This window comes from Typopeltis vanoorti, chromosome 2 (assembly GCF_054136105.1).
Source record: "Typopeltis vanoorti isolate ZY-2024b chromosome 2, IOZ_Tvanoo_1.0, whole genome shotgun sequence".
Classification (NCBI taxonomy): domain Eukaryota; kingdom Metazoa; phylum Arthropoda; class Arachnida; order Uropygi; family Thelyphonidae; genus Typopeltis; species Typopeltis vanoorti.
In genome coordinates, this window is record NC_143550.1 from 66,755,507 (window position 1) to 66,776,061 (window position 20,555).

Consider the following 20,555-nt stretch of genomic DNA (forward strand, 5'->3'; position numbering starts at 1 on the left):
TTTTATAAAGTGAGAAAATTGTTTAGTTGGGTACTTACCAATCTCCCCCCCCCCCCACACACACACACAAAAAATCACCTAAGTGGGTGATCTCCACTTAGATTCTTGTTGAGCTTTCCTAAATTATAAGAATTTTGACTACCAAATTGATATACAGTTTTCTTCTCTTATCATAATTGAAACTAACTTAAGGTTAAATTTGGCCATCTTAGACCTATTTATCCAAATCACTTTGGCTTTATTCAAATGGTAAGATCTCTGACAACCAAATTACTTAACACTTCGTCTTATCATATTTTGATGCAATGTAGTAGTTATATGGGATCCTTCTATCTGTGAAGGTCCCTTTGAATTCTTTCAGAGTTTACGAAAAATGATAAAAAATGTGTATGTACCTCTTTTCATATAACAGTGTAAGGATTTTCTTATGTCTGCCTATGTGTGGAATCAAAATCAAATTTTCAAAGAATTGCACCTCAATCTTAATAGCTAGGACTACTAAATCTTGTATACTTTCATCATAACTCAGTGTTAAGGGTGTGATAATAATCTGTTACAGATTATGTAAAAATGATTAGAGCTTGAGCCTAATTTGGTATATCATAAATTTTCTCATAATTTAAAGCAACATAAAGCTTTGTTTGGTTGTCTTATATGCTGGAGAGGAACAAGCTTTTGAGTTATCTAAATATGAGAGCTGGTATGCTTAATTTCAGCATAAATTAAAATCTTTTTTGTGATATTTATCATGTTTTTCATTTCAGTAAATTATGAAGACTATGATACACCCATGTTAGGAATAATTACATTTCCCAATGTTTCTACGTTCATATTAAGTCATTATTTGAAGTACACACACACAAAGACAATGATTTTATCAACTTGGCGTGACTTCTAGTGAAAAAAAAAACAATACAGTTCAGGTTAGTAGAATAACGGTTGATCAAATCATTGTCTGTTTGACATAGTTTTTTTTTTTTAATTTAAAATAGCTAGTCTTTGTTTGTGTGCGTGTGCGTGCACACACTCTATATTGATTAGACAGAACTACCTTTTTACCTAAGGATGATCTCCTTTTGTATTTCTTAGTAAGGGAATACCGTGAGTAGACATATAAATACAAAATTAATGACGGAAAATCTCACATAAAAAGATTTTTTTAATAGTATAATTTTCGCCTGTGTCACAGGCATCTTCAGTACATGTTAAACTGAAATTAAACAATAACTGATAATTCCAAAAAGCACCACCTAAGTAGCTAGTTTAAGATAACTAAAAAGGTCAATAAAATTTCCTTTCAAAAAAAAAATAAATAAATAAATAATTATATATACAATAAAAAGTTAGGAAAGGAAGAAGGAGAATAGAAAGGAAGAAGGAACAGCAATGGGCAGTCCTCTTTCTCCTGCTATCTCCAACTTCTTTATGGAACATTTCGAAAAATGTATCTTTGACAACATTTCTCTCAGACCTACTCATTGGTTCAGATATGTCGATGACATTTTTGCTATTTGGAATGGCTCTTCTGATGAACTTCAACCGTTTCTCACTAAGTTAAATGCACTTCATCCAAGAATCCAGTTTACCCTTGAAATAGAATCAAATAAGCGGTTAGCCTTTTTAGATCTTCTAATTCTTCGTCAACCAGATGGTAACCTACATTTCTCAGTCTATAGAAAGAAGACTCATACTAGCCATTATATCCATTCTGAATCTCATCACCATCCCAATTAAAAGGCAGGAACTATTAAAACACTGGTTCATCGGGCCAACTCCTTTTGTTCTTCAGACGATCTCTTACAGAAAGAACTGCAATATATTACTTCTTCCTTTCTATCTAATGGATACAAGAATTCCTTCATCAAAAGAGCTTTAAGTAGTTTTAATATGTCTTCCTCTTCAAATACAGAAGAACTAACATGCATTCCTATCCCTTATGTACACGGCATCAGTGAACGTATAGCAAAAGTTTTAAAACCACTGAATATTTTTGCTGCCTTTCAACCGGTCAGAAAAATCTCCCCCTTTCTTACTTATCCTAAGGACAAGCTTCCACATCTTAATTATCCAGGTGTCTACCAGATTTCTTGCTCTTGTGGATTATCTTATTTCAGACAAACAGGAAGATCTGCCTCTACTCGACTTAAACCTGTTAGTACCTTAAACCTGAACAGTCTGGACTTACAGAACATGCCATCTTAACCAGACATAGAGTCCACTGGAAAAAAACAAGAGTCTTTCACAAAAGTCGGTTCCTCATAGAACGGCTTTATAAAGAAACATGTGAAACTTTACTCCACTCTCCTAAATTAAACAGATCTGATGGTTTACGTCTATCCCTTTTATGGGAGATAGTACTTTACAAATCAGCTAATCTTTCCTAACTTTTTATTGTATATATAATTATTTATTTATTTTTTATTTTTTTGAAAGGAAATTTTATTGACCTTTTTAGTTATCTTACACTAGCTACTTAGGTGGTGCTTTTTGGAATTGCCAGTTATTGTTTAATTTCAGCTTAACATGTACTGAGATGCCTGTGACACACAGGCGAAAATTATACTATTTAAAAAAAAAAAAAAAAAAAATCTTTTTATGTGAGATTTTCCATCATTAATTTTGTACCTTTTGTATCTAGTACCATGACCACAGCTCCTCAGTATAGTTGTTGGGATCAGTAAGTGAAAAATAAATGTATTTATCAATAAATGCATTTGGGATGTAGAATTTGATACATTATATTGTAATTAAATTTTAAGCCACCTTCCATTATCTGCAATATTGAGATATAAATAACATTGCTATTTATATCTCAATATAAAATTTTCGAATTTTCAGTACTTTGTTATAGTACATTATTTTATTAAACAGTGTTTTCTATGTTTAGCACACTTTTGAAGATAATATCAAGCACTTTTTTTTTCCCCTGACAAACTTATTTTGTTTATTTTAGGCTTGTGTTCCATATTTTGAAATTCTGGAAAGATGGATTTATAAGGGTATAATATCTGATCCTTATTCTGAGGTAAATAATTTGTTTTAATATATTTACAAAATTTTAGTATTTTTCTCTCTTCTTTCTCTTAAAGTTTTCCTTTATTTTTTTTATTGTAATTTTATGTTATATATATTTAGATAATTAACAGGATTATGCTTGCATTAAACTCTCTTCCTGTATAAACAAATTATAGTAGTTTAATTCCACAAGTACTTGACACAGCAAGATATGTAACTGGTAATAGTGCAGTATATGTAAATATGCTACACCAGTACCTTCAGTGACAAGAAGCAAGTTACCTCTTGGTGGTAGGTGCAACTATCAAGGCAGCTGTTTTTAATGTTTCTGATGATAAACTTCCTTGAAATGTTTATTATTGTATTGTTGTTTCTGCAGTCACTTTTTAAAGACTGTTTCAAAATATCTACAGATTTTTATTTAAAATAAAAATGTGTTTTTCTAATGCCTCTGTCAAGATACAAAATAGTTTTCACTAATAGCCTCAACTTATCTTATGTGTCTTTGGTTGTGTGAATTACACTGGATTTCTTCTACACGGATGGGATTTGTATGCTTCAGTATTCCATCCCGAAGAATGCCAAATATTAATATCTCTCTCTCTCTCTCTCTCTCTCTTTTTAACTCACTTTCCTTGCTTTATTCTGTAAACCTTTGCTGCCTCTACTACTTGCAAATGTTGAAAAAATCTGATCTCTCCAACTTTTTTTATCCTACGGCTTGATTTTTTTGCTGCCCAAATATTCAAACATCACCTTCCTCGGTAATTTAGAATAATGCCTACAACTGGCAAAATTGATAGAGATCTGAAGTATCTGCTGCAGGCAGTAAACTATGCAGATCATCCATTTACTTATCAGAGTAATGGATAACACACACACACACACACACTCGCACTCACACACTCTCTCTCTCTCTCTCTGCTTTTATAACACTTTATCTTTTCTTGACCAGTTCTCTAAGTATAACATAAACTTTACTTCTTCCATGAAATTCCTTTCTCTCGACATCATGTCTTTTAGCACTATAATATTGCATTCTTTTGCCATTCCCACATTCCTGGTGGTATTATCTCTTTTAGTAGCATTAGAAGGGATAGTACCTGCAAGTGGTTAGCTGATTTGCTTGACAAGTTCATGAGTGGGACCAACTTGTATTTCTGAAAGTGCTTTGTGCTGCATGGATAATAGTTTAAATTCAGTGTAATATCAGAGCATAATAAATTCATAGTTTATTTTGTCTTTAAAAAATATAGGGTTGTGAGTTAATACTGTCAAAAATAACATAGACAGCACAAAAAAAAAAGTCATAGCTGTTGTAGTCAAAGAATAGATTTGTGTATTTTCAAAATATATTATATTTAAATATTTCCTGTTTAATATAGTTGGAAACCAGCACTTAAAGATAAGTTTGATTTGAACAGGCAATTGAAAACAATGGAAATGAATAATAGTGCTGAATAACATTTCTGCCACCCACCCACACACATACATGCTGGCATTTAACAGTTGCTGCATTTACAACTTCAACAAGACATTTATTAGTCTGTTGTCTGTGGTTGTGCTAATTATTTGCATTATCAAATTGTAATAGTATATATTGGATATTGATATAAAAAGTGAAAACAATGGTCATTTGTGTTATTTCATCCTATCCTGCTTTTTATTTATATGTTAGCCTGTTTTTTTTACTTAGAAAGAAAATTGCTATCTCCACAGTCAGCTGTGTTTGCCGTTGCATGTATTCACAGTACTTATGACACTTGTGGAGGTGGGGCACATCCATAGATATATTCTGGTTAACTCTCTCTTAATCAAGCCTCTTATAAACATTCCTTTTATCAAGGACCTGAATTTGAATCCCTTAGTTCAGAACTAGTGCATACAAAATAAAATCATATGAGATCAGAAGCCTACTGAATTGAAAGAAAAATTTTAATAGGAAAAAATAGTAACAAGGTCTTTATTATGTTGGATCATCAAAGTACCTCCTCTGCACGCGCACACACACACACCTTCCACTTCATTAATGTTTCAGAAAATAGTGATGGGATATAGTGCTTCTTAGTTTTAGTTTTCTAAAATTACACCACAATCTTTTCTCTAAGAAAACAGTTTCCCATTTGATATTTTCATACATACATTGTGCTTTTTTTGGAAAATCTGTTACTCAAGACACAGGTTTAGGTTTTCTTGACATTTGAAGATTTGGAACTTTAGAATGTTAATTCTCTTAAATGAAAATTGTAAATATTTTAAACATAATAAAAAGTCCAAATTCTTTATCACCAATTCAGTTTATACAGACTAGTTATGGATTAATTGAACGTTGCTGATTAGAGCTAATAGTCAAATTGTCATACTGAACCATGAAGTCCTCAGCTGAACTAACTGAAGTAAAAATTAAATGAAAAAAATTATATTTTTAGTTTCTTGTTGAAGACAATGAGCTGATAAAGAAAGAGGAACTTCCTGTGGACTACAGTGATGAGTATCCTTTTTATTTTACTCAAATAGAGTGCATTCTTGTCTCATGTGATAAGGGTAGATAATTGGAAACTAGTACTTGTGGTACAGACAATTTATTTTGTTTGGTTAATTATTTCAAGATCAAAAATAAAATAATTAGGTATAAATGTAACAAACTATTTAAAGTAATGAAATGTTATCTGTAATTAGCAGGTATTTTATGCTTTAATTTTAGTTAATATTAAAAGTTTTTTAGATATTTTTTATCTTAAAAAAATGGACAATACATCTGATTATTAAAGGATGGTGATTCTCATAGACAGGCTTATACTTTAGTTATGCATTACTAAATTACTTAGGGAATTGAACAACGTAGCTAGGAATATAAATTAAATTACACTTTAATAAATATTTCTGATATTTCAGCAACGTGACATTGCCGAAATATTGGAAATATTTATTAAAGTGTAATTTAATTTGTATTCCTAGCTACGTTGTTCAATTCCTTAAGTAATTTAGTAATATTAGAGGATGGATACAATCTTTGATCTAAAATAGCATTGCAGATTGGAATAATATATTAATATCTTTCTAATATAATGTAAATTTAGAGAAGCTTTAATAGTAATGAAAGTGAACTGCAAGCTATTTCTCTAGTTATAGAATCCTTATTTTTTTATTTTATTATTAGTATTTATTTATTTATTATTATTATTTTTTTTGGAAAACAGAATACTGCAACTTGATAAACATCTGGTTTTTAAAATGTCATAGTCACAGTTTACTTAGTACAGTTGACTTGCACTATACACACTTATAGGGACCCCAGGAATAGTTGGCTGTAGTTGACAGTTTGCTGCAGTAATTTCTTTTAGTATTTTGCCCAAGGGGCTGTAAACAGAACTTGACAGAGTTTGTTATAATGGTATTTACAGTAGTGAGAGTCAGCAGTATTAAAGTATCCCAAATTGTTATGGCCACCTTGAAAATTGCAAATGTTTTTAACTCCTCCATCACACATACCGAATATATAGTGTGTGTGTGTATTATACTTTACTAACACCAAACAGCCGCAGACCCTTTTTTGCCCATTCTGTGTGAGGCACCTATTCATGGTGGTGGTGGTGGGCAAATGGCTCACCACTTTGTTTACTGGCCGGTGCAACTCGTGGACAACCAGATAGGGGAAGCCTTGCACTACTTTGGCCTCTGCTTCAGCAAGGTGGGTGATCCCAGGTGGCCTGGCCAGGATCAATCAGTTTGTGAGCTTGTCTGCAAGGGTCAGTGGTGTTTGCAGCAAGTCTCCTTCCCCATGGTCCAGGGACAGTGCTCAACGCCTACTCTGGGCCGGTATGGTGTCCAGGGTAGCCCTGGCATTCCACTCCCGTGTGCAGTCATTGCTTGCTTAAGAGTGGTGTCCATGTGTGACTTCATAGCAGGTGGGGATCTGGCTGAATCAGGCTCCTTTTGAGAATGAATAATTTTTCATCATTATTGTTTATCAGGGTCCCTGAACAAGAGTTCTAACCATGTTCACAAACTTATTTTGCTTCTTAAAATAAGAAGCAAAAACCATCAGAAGTTGTAATAAATACACTGCTTTTCTTGATCCTACATTCAACAGGGGAACATCCACTTGGGAAAATATCACCCTTCTTCATACAGAAGCATTGGTAAGATCTCCAGAAACTGTAAAGAAATTTAATTCAGCAGATATTCTCATTAAAGCAGCAACAGGGATGCAATCCAAAAAATTACTTCATGCACCATCTATCAGGGGGAATACCAATGACAGTTACTATCCACAAAACTTCAAACTTTTCTAGAGGCATCATATCAGAGCAGGAATCATTGATGTTTCCAATGAGGAGATCTGCTCTGAACTGAAGGACCAAGGTGTGACATCCATAAGAATCCTCATACATAGGAATGGATACCAGGTTCCTACTAAAAACATTATCGTTGCCTTTGACACACCAAAACCACCAACATCTGTCAAAGTAGGTTATCTCAGCTGCCCAGTAATTCTGTATCCCAAATTCTTTAGGCTGCTTTAAATGTCAGAAATATGGTTATTCTCAAAGTGCAGTAAAGATGATGAGAATAAACATATTAAAGTATGTTTCACAGCTTACACAGAAATTAAGTAATTAATATATTTATTTATTCTTATGGCAAAAGGAATACAGAACAGCTACAGGTCAGTGTAGCTGTTCTGACAGATGAGGTCAATCCAAGGCCTTGTCTGTCACCTTGTGGACATCCTGTAGGCCACCACCGTGAAATTTGCACCTTGGACAGTCGTTCACAATATCAGTAAATTGTCTGAGCCACGAGAGATCAGTCACAATAAGGGTGGTCTAACAGCCTCCATTTATGTAGTAGGCAGCCACATCTGCCCTGATTAGTTCTGATCCTGTTGATTGATGACCAAATCTTCCTAGGAAGAGCAAAACCAAGCTGCAGAGTACAGGGATCTTCTACCAGAAAGCCATTTGTTGGAAGACTGTTGGACCAGTATTCTCTCCACATGTCAGATATTGATGGCAGGGCAGCTGAAGAGAGTTCATCCATGGACCAGAAAGGCTTTCTAGATTTTAGGTGAAGACTAGGTGGATTTATGAGAGTATGGTGCAGTGGCAGGAGTGGATTGCTCATTGCTTTATTAAATTCTTTAATCGAGGCTTGTCTTCTCCATACATTTGACGGAGCAATGTTAGATAGGACAGGCAGCCAGGAGAGAGGTGCTTCTCACTGTCCCACTAATTGTGCGCAGGGTGAAGTTTAGCCGAGTGTCTATAATGTTAGTGTGTGCATTTTTTTTACCAGACAGGGGCACAATATTCTGCTGCAGAGAATGTGTGGGCTAGTACAGATAACCTCAGGACTTCTGCACCACAACCCCAAGTTGTTCCAGCAGGCCTTGAAATGATATTATTTCTCGTTTTAATTTTGTTGGACAGGTTGGTGATGTGCCTTTTATAGGTTAGGCTTCTGTCCAGGCTCACTCCAAGGTATTTCAGGTGAGGCTCGTGTTCTACCATTTTTCTGCAGAAACAAAGGTTGAGGTGTCGATTCGCCTCTGCGTTGTTCAGGTGAAATACTGTAGACACAGTTTTTGTTGGATTTGGCTTCAAGTACCACTGCTTGAAATACTCTTCCAGGATGTTCAGGTCTGTGTTCAAGGTTGATTACAGGTTGGCAAAACAGATAGATTGGTGTAGGATCACTAGATCATTAGCATACATATACTTGCTTGAGCTAGTGTGTGGTGTCGTACACATAGATGTTAAAGAGTAAAGGGGATAACACCGAGTCCTGCGGGAGACCGTTGTCTCCCGCAGGGCTTGGTGAACGGATTCAACAAGCTGAAAGGTTTTTTGCCCCTTATAATATTTCCTAGCTTTAGGAGGAGGGCCCCCTGATCCAGACTGTGTCATAAGCTGATGTTAGGTCAATGAAAGTGGCTCTGGATTTAAGTTTCTTCTGGAAGCCTGCTTCAGTCTGTGTTGTCAGGGCCAGGCCTGGTCACAGCAACTTCTTCCCGGCCTGAAGCCAGCTTGTTCAATCGGGAGTGCTCTTTCGATGAGTGGTGAAATTCTTTTAAGGAGAATTCTTTCAAAGAGCTTAAATGTGGAGCAAAGTAAGGAGATAGGTCGTAGATTTTTTGCATCATTTGGATCTTTCCCTGGTTTGGGCACAGCAATTATTTTGGCTTCCCCACAGATTTGGTAGTTTTCCAATCATTATAATTTTTGAGAAAAGGGCAGCCAGCCATGTTTGGCCTTGTCGACCGAGATGTTTTACAAACTTGGGGAGGATACCACCCACTCCTGCAGCCTTGCCATTCTTGGTGAGTTTTAAGGCTACCTGTACCTCTTCTCGAGATACTGGGTGTACAAGTTCAGGAAGCTCAGGGCCCTTTACTCGTGATATGAGAATATCACAAGTAAAGATAAATATAATGGATTTCAATGGAGAAAACCCAATAAGAATAAAATAGTGATAGATAATAAAATATTAGAACAATTAGAAGAATACTTTCAAATACCTGGAATGTGATTTATCATATGAAGATAAAAATATATATTAAAATATCAAATTTTGTTAAAGTAAATGGCATAATAAATAATATATTTAAGCTGTTTTTGGTACAAAAACACACCAAAATCAGACTATATAGCATTATGTCTAAAACTAGCTTTATTAAAGAAGAACAAAAAATGGATTCAAACAGCAGAAATGAAATTTTTCAGGTAAACAGGTGGATATACCAAGTGGGACCATAAAACAAATGAAGAAATTTTACAGTCCCTGAATATTAAGCCAGTTAATGACTATATAAGTAAATATAAACAAAAATAGAACATCTAAATCAAATGGACAGTAACAGACTACCAAAAAATACTATACCAACATAAAATAAATGGAAAAAAGAAAATTGAAAGACAAAGAAAGCAATGGCATGAGACATGAACACTTAGCCTAAAATCCATGATAGGAAAAAGAAGTATACAAGACCAAGTTTAACATGGCATAAAGCCATTAGAACTGCATTGGACTTCAAAGTTCCTGGCATATGAAAGAGCTTGCTTGCTTTGGGCAGAAAATGATGAAAAGTACTATTCATATGGGACTCAACCCATCTTGAGGACAGAAGAGAAGAAAAAGTTGACAGTTTGTATCAGCAGCTCTAAGGGACAGGAAATGCAAGAGTTTATGTTGCAATGACTTTGCTCTGGCAAGATCTCCATGTAGTTCCCTTTTGGTCACAATTAAATTTTTTTTTATTGGCATGTTGAATCAAACTGATATTACTTATTCTGCACTTTCTGGATGGAATATGATGAAATTTGATATTCTTTTACAAATTATAGTAATATTCTGAAGAGATATAATAGGAACACTGTCACTGTTGAAAAAATCACTTCAGTTTTAGTTTCAATAGATTGTTTGTAATAGCAAAATTATGCAATACAAAACTCTGTCTAGAGTTCATAAACAGTCATTGTTTTTTTATAATAAACTGATTTTTTTTTACTGTAACTTCAGAATTTTTCACTTATTACCACTCAGAGTACTTTGAATAATGCAAATTTGTCATAGGCCATGATAATTCTCCCAAAACACAATAGAAATAGCCAACTAAAAATTCTGTTTCACTATGTTGTGTGTGTAAATAATTCTGCATCCCTAAGTCTGATTATTTATGCTGGTATTCTGGAATAGAGAATTTCATTGTTAAACCATGCCAAGTTTCAAGATTGCTTGATAAGAGACTCATCTTCTCCCCCTGCCTCTCCTTCCTTATTTTTTATTTCAAAATGATTTGAAATTATAATATTCCTTTCTGGCTTGTGATAGAATTTAAACAAATTTGTATTAGAATTTGATGTTTCAGTTGAACCATTTTAATAATAAAATTATGCCTACAGTAATACTGTAAGTATTACAGTCCAAAATAGCTCTAAAATATTGATGTCATTTTTTATGATTCTGTGCAATAATTTCCTTGTTACATGAGAAAATATGAATATTTGAGCCTAATATTATTGCATTCTGAATATCTGCTATTACTCTCTTGTTTAGCATTTTAGACTTTCATCAATTATAACTAACCATTGTTTGTCTTTGATTTCACTTTTTTTTACCTTATTTACTTTATTAGACATTACACTCAGAGCAGTCCCTTGCAACACCTAAGTCTATTTGTAATCTTGATCGCCAAAGCACTTACCTAATATGTCTCTTTCTTTTAAGGTTACATGGTGATCAGCATTCATATTTACAAATTTAGGGACACAAAACACACTTGTTGAAATGATTATTTTACTTATTATTAATAAAATAACACTTGATGTTTCGACCCCTATATTGAGGTCATCAACAGAAAAATACATGTGTATGAAGACAAGCTACATGCTCTCACACTCTACAAAGGCAAATAGAATCTATGCTGTTAATTGATCTTTTACTTAGCCTGGTAAAAAAAACAATAAACCCTTAAATCATCCCATACTAAGCTTTTCTTCAGGACTTGTACAGTTCAGGTTGCTATACTAAGATTTTCTTCTGGACTTGTACCGTTCAGGTTGCTATTGAACGGTAAAAAAAGCAAAAAAACTTCAAGTCTTCTTGTATTGAGATTTTTCTTTGGCTTGTTCTGGTTGCTATGATTGTAGTAAATGGATCCTCCACATTCTTGGAATGGTTAGACCATCATTTTTGTTGATTAGGATTGTGTTTGAGCATTTCACATGCTTCTTTAAATTTCCTCTCGAACCAGGTTTTGGTGCAGTGTAGGGACTTGGTACCTTTCCAATCAATTCTGTGGTATGTCAGGAGTGCAGGTCTGAAAGGCCGATTTTTCCAAAATGGAAGTTTTAATGTGTCATTTGTGTTCTTCCTTCCTAATTGGGATGGTTTGCTCTGTTTCCCCTATGTATGGCAAGTTACACATGCATTGTATTTTGTAAACCCCTGAGTGGGTGAGGTGTGGAAGAGGATCTTTGGAAGAACAAGTGTCTTAATTTTTTCAGGGCTTTAAAGGTGGTTTTGATGTTGTATTTGTGTAGTGTTCTATCTAATTTTTCTGAAATGCCTCTAACATAAGGAATGGCAATGGCATTCTTGAAATCTTTTTTTGTTTTTAGTGGTGTCTCTGTGGAGGATCTTTTGAATAGTTGTTTTTACTGTATCCATCTTTTATAAATGTATGGTTGATGATCTCATATTTCTGATTTAGAGCTTGCTCATTTGAACAAATAGTGTGAGCTCTGTGTCTAAGGGTGCTTATGACATCTAGTTTTTGTGTTGGGTGGTGGTGGTAAGAATTTTTGTGTATACGCTGGCCTGTAAGTGTGGGTTTGTGGTAGACTGAGAAAGAGAGACAGCCTGAGGGAAGACGTGTGACAAGTGTGTCTAGGAAAGGAATAGAGTTGTTTTTTTCTATTTTAATGGTGAATTGGATATGTTTGTGCTGTTTGTTTAGGTGGCTAAGGAATGTATTTAGTGCTTCATGGCCATGGGACCAAATGGCAAAAATATCATCAACTTATCTGAGCCAAATTTTGGGCTTTAGGCACTCTGAATCTAGATCTCGTTGCTCAAAGTCTTCCATATAAAAATTAGCCATTGGGCAGGAAAGTGGTGAGCCCATGACTGTACCTTCTTTTTGAAGGTAAAAATTGTTTTGCCACACGAAATATCCAGAGTGGAATGCATGGGCATTAAATACTCACATTAAATATCTCCATTTTGAAAAAACCGGCCTTTTAGAACCACGCACTCCAAATATACCACAGAATTGATTGGAAAGGTACCAAGTCCCTACACCACACCAAAACCTGGTTCGAGAGGGGGAAATTTAAAGAAGCATGTGAAATGCTCAAACACAATCCTAATCTGAACAAAAAATGACAGTCTAACCATTCCATTTACAACCATTATAGCAACCAGAACAAGCCAAAGAAAAATCCCAATACAAGAAGACTGACTTCGTGAAGTTTTTTTTTTTTTTAACATTCAATAGCAACCTGAACAGTACAAGTCCAGAAGAAAATCTTAGCATGGCAACCCGAACTGTACAAGTCCTGAAGAAAAACTTAGCACGGGAGGACTTTAGCAGGTTTTTTTTTTTTTTTTTTTACCACTAGAGGTCAGGCTAAGTAAAAGATCAGTTAACAGCTTAGATTCAATTTACCTTTGTAGAGTGTGAGAGCATGTAGCTTGTCTTCATATACACGTATTTTTCTGATGATGACCTCAATACGGAGGTCAAAACGTCAAGTGTTATTTTATTAATAAGAAGTAAAATAATCATTTCAACACGTTTTGTGTCCCTAAATTGGTAAATATGAATTACCTAATATATATGCCAGTGATTGCATTGAAAACACATTGAGATACCTCTCTTGCAGGCATGCTGAATCTTTATATTGCACTAATGATGTGCTGAGACTTGATTGTTCTCTAATATGAGAAAGACCAATTCATTGATCTGGGAGGATTGCATAATGGTTTCCATCAGAACATATTTTCCTCTCAGAACTCATGTTGACATTCATATTTTTAAATGCACACTGTTTTTTTTTTTTTTTTTTTTTGTTTTTTTTTTTATGTAATTTTTTATTCAGTTCCTCAGTATCTATTTAATATTCTACATAATATAAAACTTATGTTAAGACAATAATATTCTCTTAACTATGGATTAGTTACTGGGAGAAGCGTTACACAATAAGGAGAGAACGGATTCCATTATTTTTGGAAAGAGTTGCTGACAAAATTCTTCGAACTGGAAAATATTTAAATGTTATCAGACAGTGTGGTAAGGAACAGTTAAATTATATTTATCATCATTTTCTCATTCATCAGTTGTAAAATAATATTCAAAGTGTTTATTGATGTCAAGTCAAAGACAAAATGGTTTCCACCAGAACATCATTGCCATTCATGGAAACTGTGAGATAGAATAATTATGCTTTTGACAATTGAGTAGAATTATTGCTGCTACTGGTAGATCCTAGAATTTTTGAAAAGATTACCTTACATACTATCATATACAAAATCAGAAGTATGTACAGCATAATACTTCTAATCACAGCACATATTAGAAACCTTTCAGATAAAAAGTAACTTATTATTATTATTATTTTATTAGCTTATTATTAATAATACTTGCCTTATCTAGGCGCAGTCAACCCCGGGGGGGGGGGGGGGGGGCTTTTGGCCTCAAGCAGAACATCATTGCCATTCATGGAAACTGTGAAATATATAATTATCTCACAACATGATACCACTGGACACGACCCTCTGCGACTATCTGCCACATTCCAGTTCAATAGCCTGTAGATCCTCCTCTTGATCCACCCATCTCCTTCTCAATCTCCCTGGTGGCCTCACTGATCGAGGTCGGGCCTCCCACACCAGTCTCACAGTTCTTTCGGGGCCCATATGGTGCAGGTGCCCCAGCCACTGAAGACGCTGGGCTCGCAGCTCCATCAAGACATCTGCTGAGTTGTACAAAGCATGTGTGGCAGCGTTAGACCGCCTCCTCCAAACTCCGTCTGCCATCACCCCTCCATAGATTCGTTGTAGCATCTTATTCTCGAATACTCTCAGGTGGTTGGCTTGCCTCACCGTGAGAGTCCACGCTTCGGCACCATAGAGGAGAACAGGTCTGATCAAAGTCTTGTATAGTTCCACCTTCGTATTCCAAGACAGTGGACGTGAGGTGAAAAGGGGACGCACTTGGTACTAGGCCACATTCGCGGCATTCACCTGACTCTGGACATCAGCTTCGACTTTGTTGTCTACAGTTACAATAGATCCCAGGTACCTGAATTCCGTCACCCTCTCAAACTGAGCAGCTCCCCTCTAGATCTTGAACAGCATGGCAACTCATGAAAAGGTACTTCTTCTTCTTGGCATTTATCTTCAGGCCAACATCTTTCTCAATAGCAGTAACCAGTGCCACTGCATCGTCCCGTTGGTGCACCATGACATTCAGGTCATCTGCGTAGCCAAGAATCCTGACCTTCACCCCATGTTGACTCCACCCACCACTTGCTGTATGTTTCTAATTACTTTTTCCAGCACTAGATTGAAGAGAATCGGAGAAAGCCCATCATCTTGCTTCACACTGGTCTGAACTTGAAACGGGTTCGACAATCCACCTTCTGCTTTCACTCTTGCTCTCAAACCAGCTACACACACACCTGCACCATTTTTCAGAGTTTTTGAGGAATTCTCAGCTCTTCTAACACCTGCCACATTTTTGGGTGTATAATTGAGTCATAGGCTTTAGAAAAGTCTATGAAAATATTATGGACTTCCTGGTTATATTCCCAGCACTTTTCAAAGTGCTGGGAATATAATTGAAGCATGAAGAGGTGGTGTATTGTAGAATGGTTCCTCCTAAAACCCGTCTGGTAATCACCAAGGCACTCTTCTGCATATGGTGTAATGCATATTAGCATGATATTAGACAGCACCTTGTAACTAGTCATCAGCAGTGAGATGCCCCTATAGTTGCTGCATTGAGACTTATCTCCTTTCTTATATACAGGGGTGATCAGCGCCTCCTTCCACTCATCTGACAGACGTTCTTCCCACCATAACAGCAAGATGAGCTGGTGCAGCTGCTCCAGCAGGACATCTCCACCATTCTTCAGAAGCTCTGCCGGGATGCAGTCCACTCCTGGAGCCTTATTATTTTTCAGCATGTGAGTAATCTCACTAAACATTGGCTCTTCAATATATGGTTCAGCAGTTTGGTAAGGAGTATGGTTCTCCAGTATTGACATTCAACAAGTTCTCAAAATATCTATGCCACTGAGCGAGAGCGTCTTTTGAGTTTGTTAGAAGATTTCCACTCTCTCATCTCTTATGGTTGCTGCTTGTGTCTGGGCACCTCGCATGGCTTTAATCATCCGGTACATTTCCTGCCCATTATTCGCCATCTTATTACTCTCTATGCTGGCCACCTTCTCATTAAGATATTTCCGCTTTTCCCTATATAGACATATATTCACCACTCTTCTCACCCTCTCATCTTCACAGCCTTCTTCCTGCTGCCGCCAAGTAGTTCAATAGTGCTTCCCTTCATTTTGCTACAGCTTCTTTACACTCTCTATTAAACCATTCCTTTCTTCTTTTCTTTCTCTTTCCCACAGTCCTCGAGGCAGCAGACGCGACCGTATTTTTGATGGTTTCCCACAACCTATCCGGATCATCCTCCTCTTCCTCCTCCTGTAGCTCCTCAAAGCAGTTCTGCAGCTCTAACTGGAAAGCCTGCCTGCCTTCCACTGTTTTCAACTTGTCCAGGTCCCATACAGGTCGTGTGGTAGGACGCGAAGGCTTCTGGACCGCAATTCTGTGCCTAAAATCGTAGGCTACCAGGTGGTGGTGGTCACTATCTCTGTCTGCTCCTCTAAAACTCCTCACATCTGAGATGGAGCTGTGGTGACGCCGATGCACTAGTACATGGTCTATTTGGTTAGCTGTTCTACCATCCAGTGATCTCCAGGTCTGCTTGTGGACGTCTTTGTGCGCGAACATAGTGCTCTTTACAAAGCATCTTGTGGCTGAGGGAAAGCTCGTAAGTCAGGTCCCATTATCGTTGCACTCCTCATGTAGACTCTCACTTCCCATGAAAGGGCACCATGAACACTTTCTCCCCAGCTTCACATTGAAATCTCCCACCACTAGCTTGATGTCATAAAACAGTAGATTAACACAAGTGCGCTCAAGCACTTCGTAGAAACAATCTTTGGCTTCCTTCAAACTTTCTTCCGTAGGCGCATAACAGGTTTAAAAAATCTAAAATATTACATAGAAATTTATCACCAACTAAAAACACAGTTCTGAGGACTCTTCGTCCTCTGTTGTCACCACTGTAAAATAACGTGTACCCCTGATTATGGATCGAGCCATGGCCCAGCCAACACGCCTCTTACAGCACAAAGTCCAATTTTATACTGTCGTAAGACATCCGTCACATTAAAAAGAGCACCTTTCATCAAACTGCGTATTTTCCAGGTCCCAAAACGATTAGTAATCATCTTCGCAAAGGCATCCGAGTTCTGAGGCCTCTGGTTACTTGTTTCGTAACCAGAGGCTTTTTACAGGAGGGGGGGGGGATTGGCCCCTTGGTAACCCTCCTCATTTCTCCGGGCTTGGGACTGGCAAGGCTTCGACAGTGTCCTTTCTTGACTCCTCCACCTTGGCTGGGTTTATTAATAATAAACGAGAATAAACTATTTTAGAAGTAGTTCTAATCCTTTGTTAGAACTTAGAAATATACTCTCAGAAAGCTGCTATAAAAAGACATCTCTCTTTGTTTAAGAAACTTTAAAAATAGTCACTAGTGAAGTCAACAAAAAGTGAATTTAAGAACATATAGTTACAAACATCATTTCTCAGTTAGAATCTGTTACAAATGGCTAAAATAATAAAATAGAAATTTTAAGTTGCCACACTTTGGGTAGATAAATAGATCAACCTGTAAAAATCAAATTCAGTGAATACTTCCAGTGCACAATATTATACGTGTGTAGAGGCTTAAGTGCTGTGAGGACATCATGTTGGAGGCTTAATGGATTTTTTACAACACTCAAAAAGAATTAAAATAGAATTTAATACTTCCTATATTTCGTCCTAGTCACTAGGACATCTACGGGGATTACAAAAACAATTAATGTAACATATACACAAATAACAAACAATACTAAGCCCAACCACGTGGGTGACACTAAAGTCCTATCTAGGTAGAGCGCCCTCTAAGGGCAGTAGTAGGTGGCCTGCAATGTAAGGTGGGAACTCTGGTGATGAGTGTTTCCCAAAATCTTTGGAAGCTTAATGCAACCGTATTTATTGAGATTTGGTTGGTTTTTGAGAGCTGCTGCTACTTCTAAGAAAAGTCTCTCTTTCTTGAATTTGCTGTGGTGGAGCATGGTGTTTTTCTTCCATGATACCCTGTGGGTGGTGTCCAAAACATGGTCAGCCAAGCCTGAATGGCCATAGTTGTGTTTGAAGATGTAAGACTTGTGTTCCTCTAGACGGATGGATGCTGATCTGCCTGTCTGTCCAAAGTACGCCAGCTTACAGGAACAGGGTACTTTGTAAACTCCAGGCAGAGAGAGAGGAGGGAGCTGATCTTTCGTAGAACGGATAAGGGTAGCAAGTTTGCGGTGGGGCTTATATGCTGTGTGTAGGTTGTACTGTTTTAGTATCTTGGCTATTTTTTCGGATGTGCCACGGATGTAGGGTATGGTGATGGCATTTTTAAAATCTTGTTGACGAGAAGGAAGGGGAATGGGGGAGGAGTTGATTATTTTTTTGATACTGTGATCGCTGTTGCCATTGGAGAGGAAAGTGCTGTGTATGTGGTTAAGCTCAGTAGTGAGAGCGGTTCCACTGGAACAAAGATTGTGGGCTCTCTTGGTAAGAGTTTTAATAATGCCATATTGTTGAGAGGGGTGATGGTGGGAGAGTTTGTGAATGTATCTGCCTGTGTGTGTGGGTTTTCTGTATACAGTGAAGGTAAGTGCATCATTAGGCAGGCGTGTGACTAAGGTGTCACACGCCTGCCTAATGACTAAGGCACAATATTATAAATTACAGAACCCTGAGAGATCTGAATTAGCAATAGAATTCTATTGAAGTCTGCAGTCTATTGAAGACAGCAGACTTCAGTAGAATGAAGTCTGCTGTCTTCAATAGAATGAAGCCTTTTAATACAGAAAACCCTCCTGAGTCCTCTTAAATTTGAACAGAGATAATGATTTTGCACAGACAACAACAAGAAACGTGGCATTTCACTCTTTGCTCTTTTACATATTCATTAATTGATTTTCATTATGGTTCTTTAATTAAATCCAAATGCTGACTATCCATTCCACAGTCACAGTTAAATGATTGTCAACTAAAGTGATTAAACAATAAAATACATTTCTTAAAAAAACATCCTGATATATATCCTCAAGGGATATACAAAAGATTATATTATTTCAATTGTTTACTTTCTTACTGCTGTGTATCATACTTTTGTTCTAAATTAATTGAACAAAACAGGTTACCAAAACCTGTTTTGCTAACCTTCTTCCTCTCTCTCTCTTGCTCGTTCTTGCACATTCTTGAATGATAACAATATTAACATTTGCTTTCAATTTTAATGATTCTGCCATTGATGGCATCAATTCATTTCTCAGTTTTTTTCTCAGAGCTCTTTATACCTGTGATGTTACTTTGATTGATTGTGTCATTTGTTTTATATTAATCAAACTTTCAGATCCACAAGTTAAAATTAGTTTGAAGATGTTTTGCACAGAACATTTTGGTTAATTCCATATAGTTATTTACCAGTCTCCCAACCACACTAGCATTTCTTATTTTGTTATTCATATTTAATTTGCTAAATCAGTCGAAATATTTTACTTATTCTATAGGATCTCCACGAGAATGCATTTAATGCTTTCCATGTTTCTACCTATTATCATGGTTGCTGTCTTTTAATTCCTGGTTTTCATACCAAATTTATCACTGTTGTAGTTATTCAGTTAGTCCTTAGACATGACTTAGTTAGTCCTGAAGATATACACAATTTATTTAGCAGTGAAATCATCTACATAAGGTAAAGAGCCAAGTTTGAATACCTCTGATTTTGATCTTCTTCTTCTTCTGCAGCTTCTCCCACTTAAGTGGGATCACTGTTGATGATGAGTCTCCTCCACATCCTCCTGTCTTGGGCTGTCACCACATCCATTTGATGTTAGGTTTAATGCCACTTTCCTTCATTAAGTGATCCATACAGATGAACGAATACTAGAGGAGATAGCATGTGCCCTTGTTTTATACCTAATGTCACAACCAATCTCAGCACAAAGAGGATTAATTGAACAACACATTTTATCGATTCCAGTATTTCTGCTTAGTCACAGAGACATCATCAGGAATACAATGTTAAAATTGTAATAATACACAGGAAACAATAAGTGAAAGAAATAAGATAGAATAAATAAAGACTAAACTCCTATGAGCAGTGCCCTCTATAGGTGCTGTTGGCTAACCATAGAAGTTGGACAGCAGGCCTGAGAATAAAAGTTTCCTACATTTTGGGAAGTTTAATACAACCATATTTATTAAGATTAGGCAGGCAGCAGATGTATTTTTTGTGTTCTTCTAGGTGGATGTTAGAAGATCTTCCAGTGTGACCATAATATGATAATTTTGCAAGAACAAGGAACCTTGTAAATACCTGGAATAGAGAGTGAAGGAAGTGGATCACTAGCAGAGCAGAGAAGGGAAACCATCTTCAAAGTTCTGGCTATTTTTTTCTGAAGTTCTCCAAATATAGAGAATAATAATGACATTACTGTGGTCTTTATGTTGAGAGGGATGTGAAGAGGTGGAAGGGAGAGAGAGATGATTTATAGATATTTTGGCATCATAACCATTAAACAGGAAGGTTTGGTGAATAAAGGGCAAGTTCTGCTGTATGGGAAGCTTGGGTGGAACAGAGGTTGGAGGCTCTTTTAATAATGGATGCCATTTAGGACTCTTGACTTTGGCTG

General features: G+C 36.4%; 1 protein-coding gene across 2 annotated transcripts in view; it reads left to right on the forward strand.

Moving 5' to 3' along the window:
- Window positions 1-20,555, forward strand: part of LOC150109125 (gamma-tubulin complex component 2-like) — a 491,041-nt gene that overhangs the window by 346,203 nt on the left and 124,283 nt on the right. For both annotated transcript variants that reach the window (XM_090405736.1, XM_090405742.1), the window contains exons 15-17: window positions 2,954-3,025; window positions 5,445-5,506; window positions 13,698-13,810. In XM_090405736.1, coding sequence (XP_090261862.1) covers window positions 2,954-3,025; window positions 5,445-5,506; window positions 13,698-13,810 — 247 coding nt within the window. The remainder of the gene's footprint in view (window positions 1-2,953; window positions 3,026-5,444; window positions 5,507-13,697; window positions 13,811-20,555) is intronic.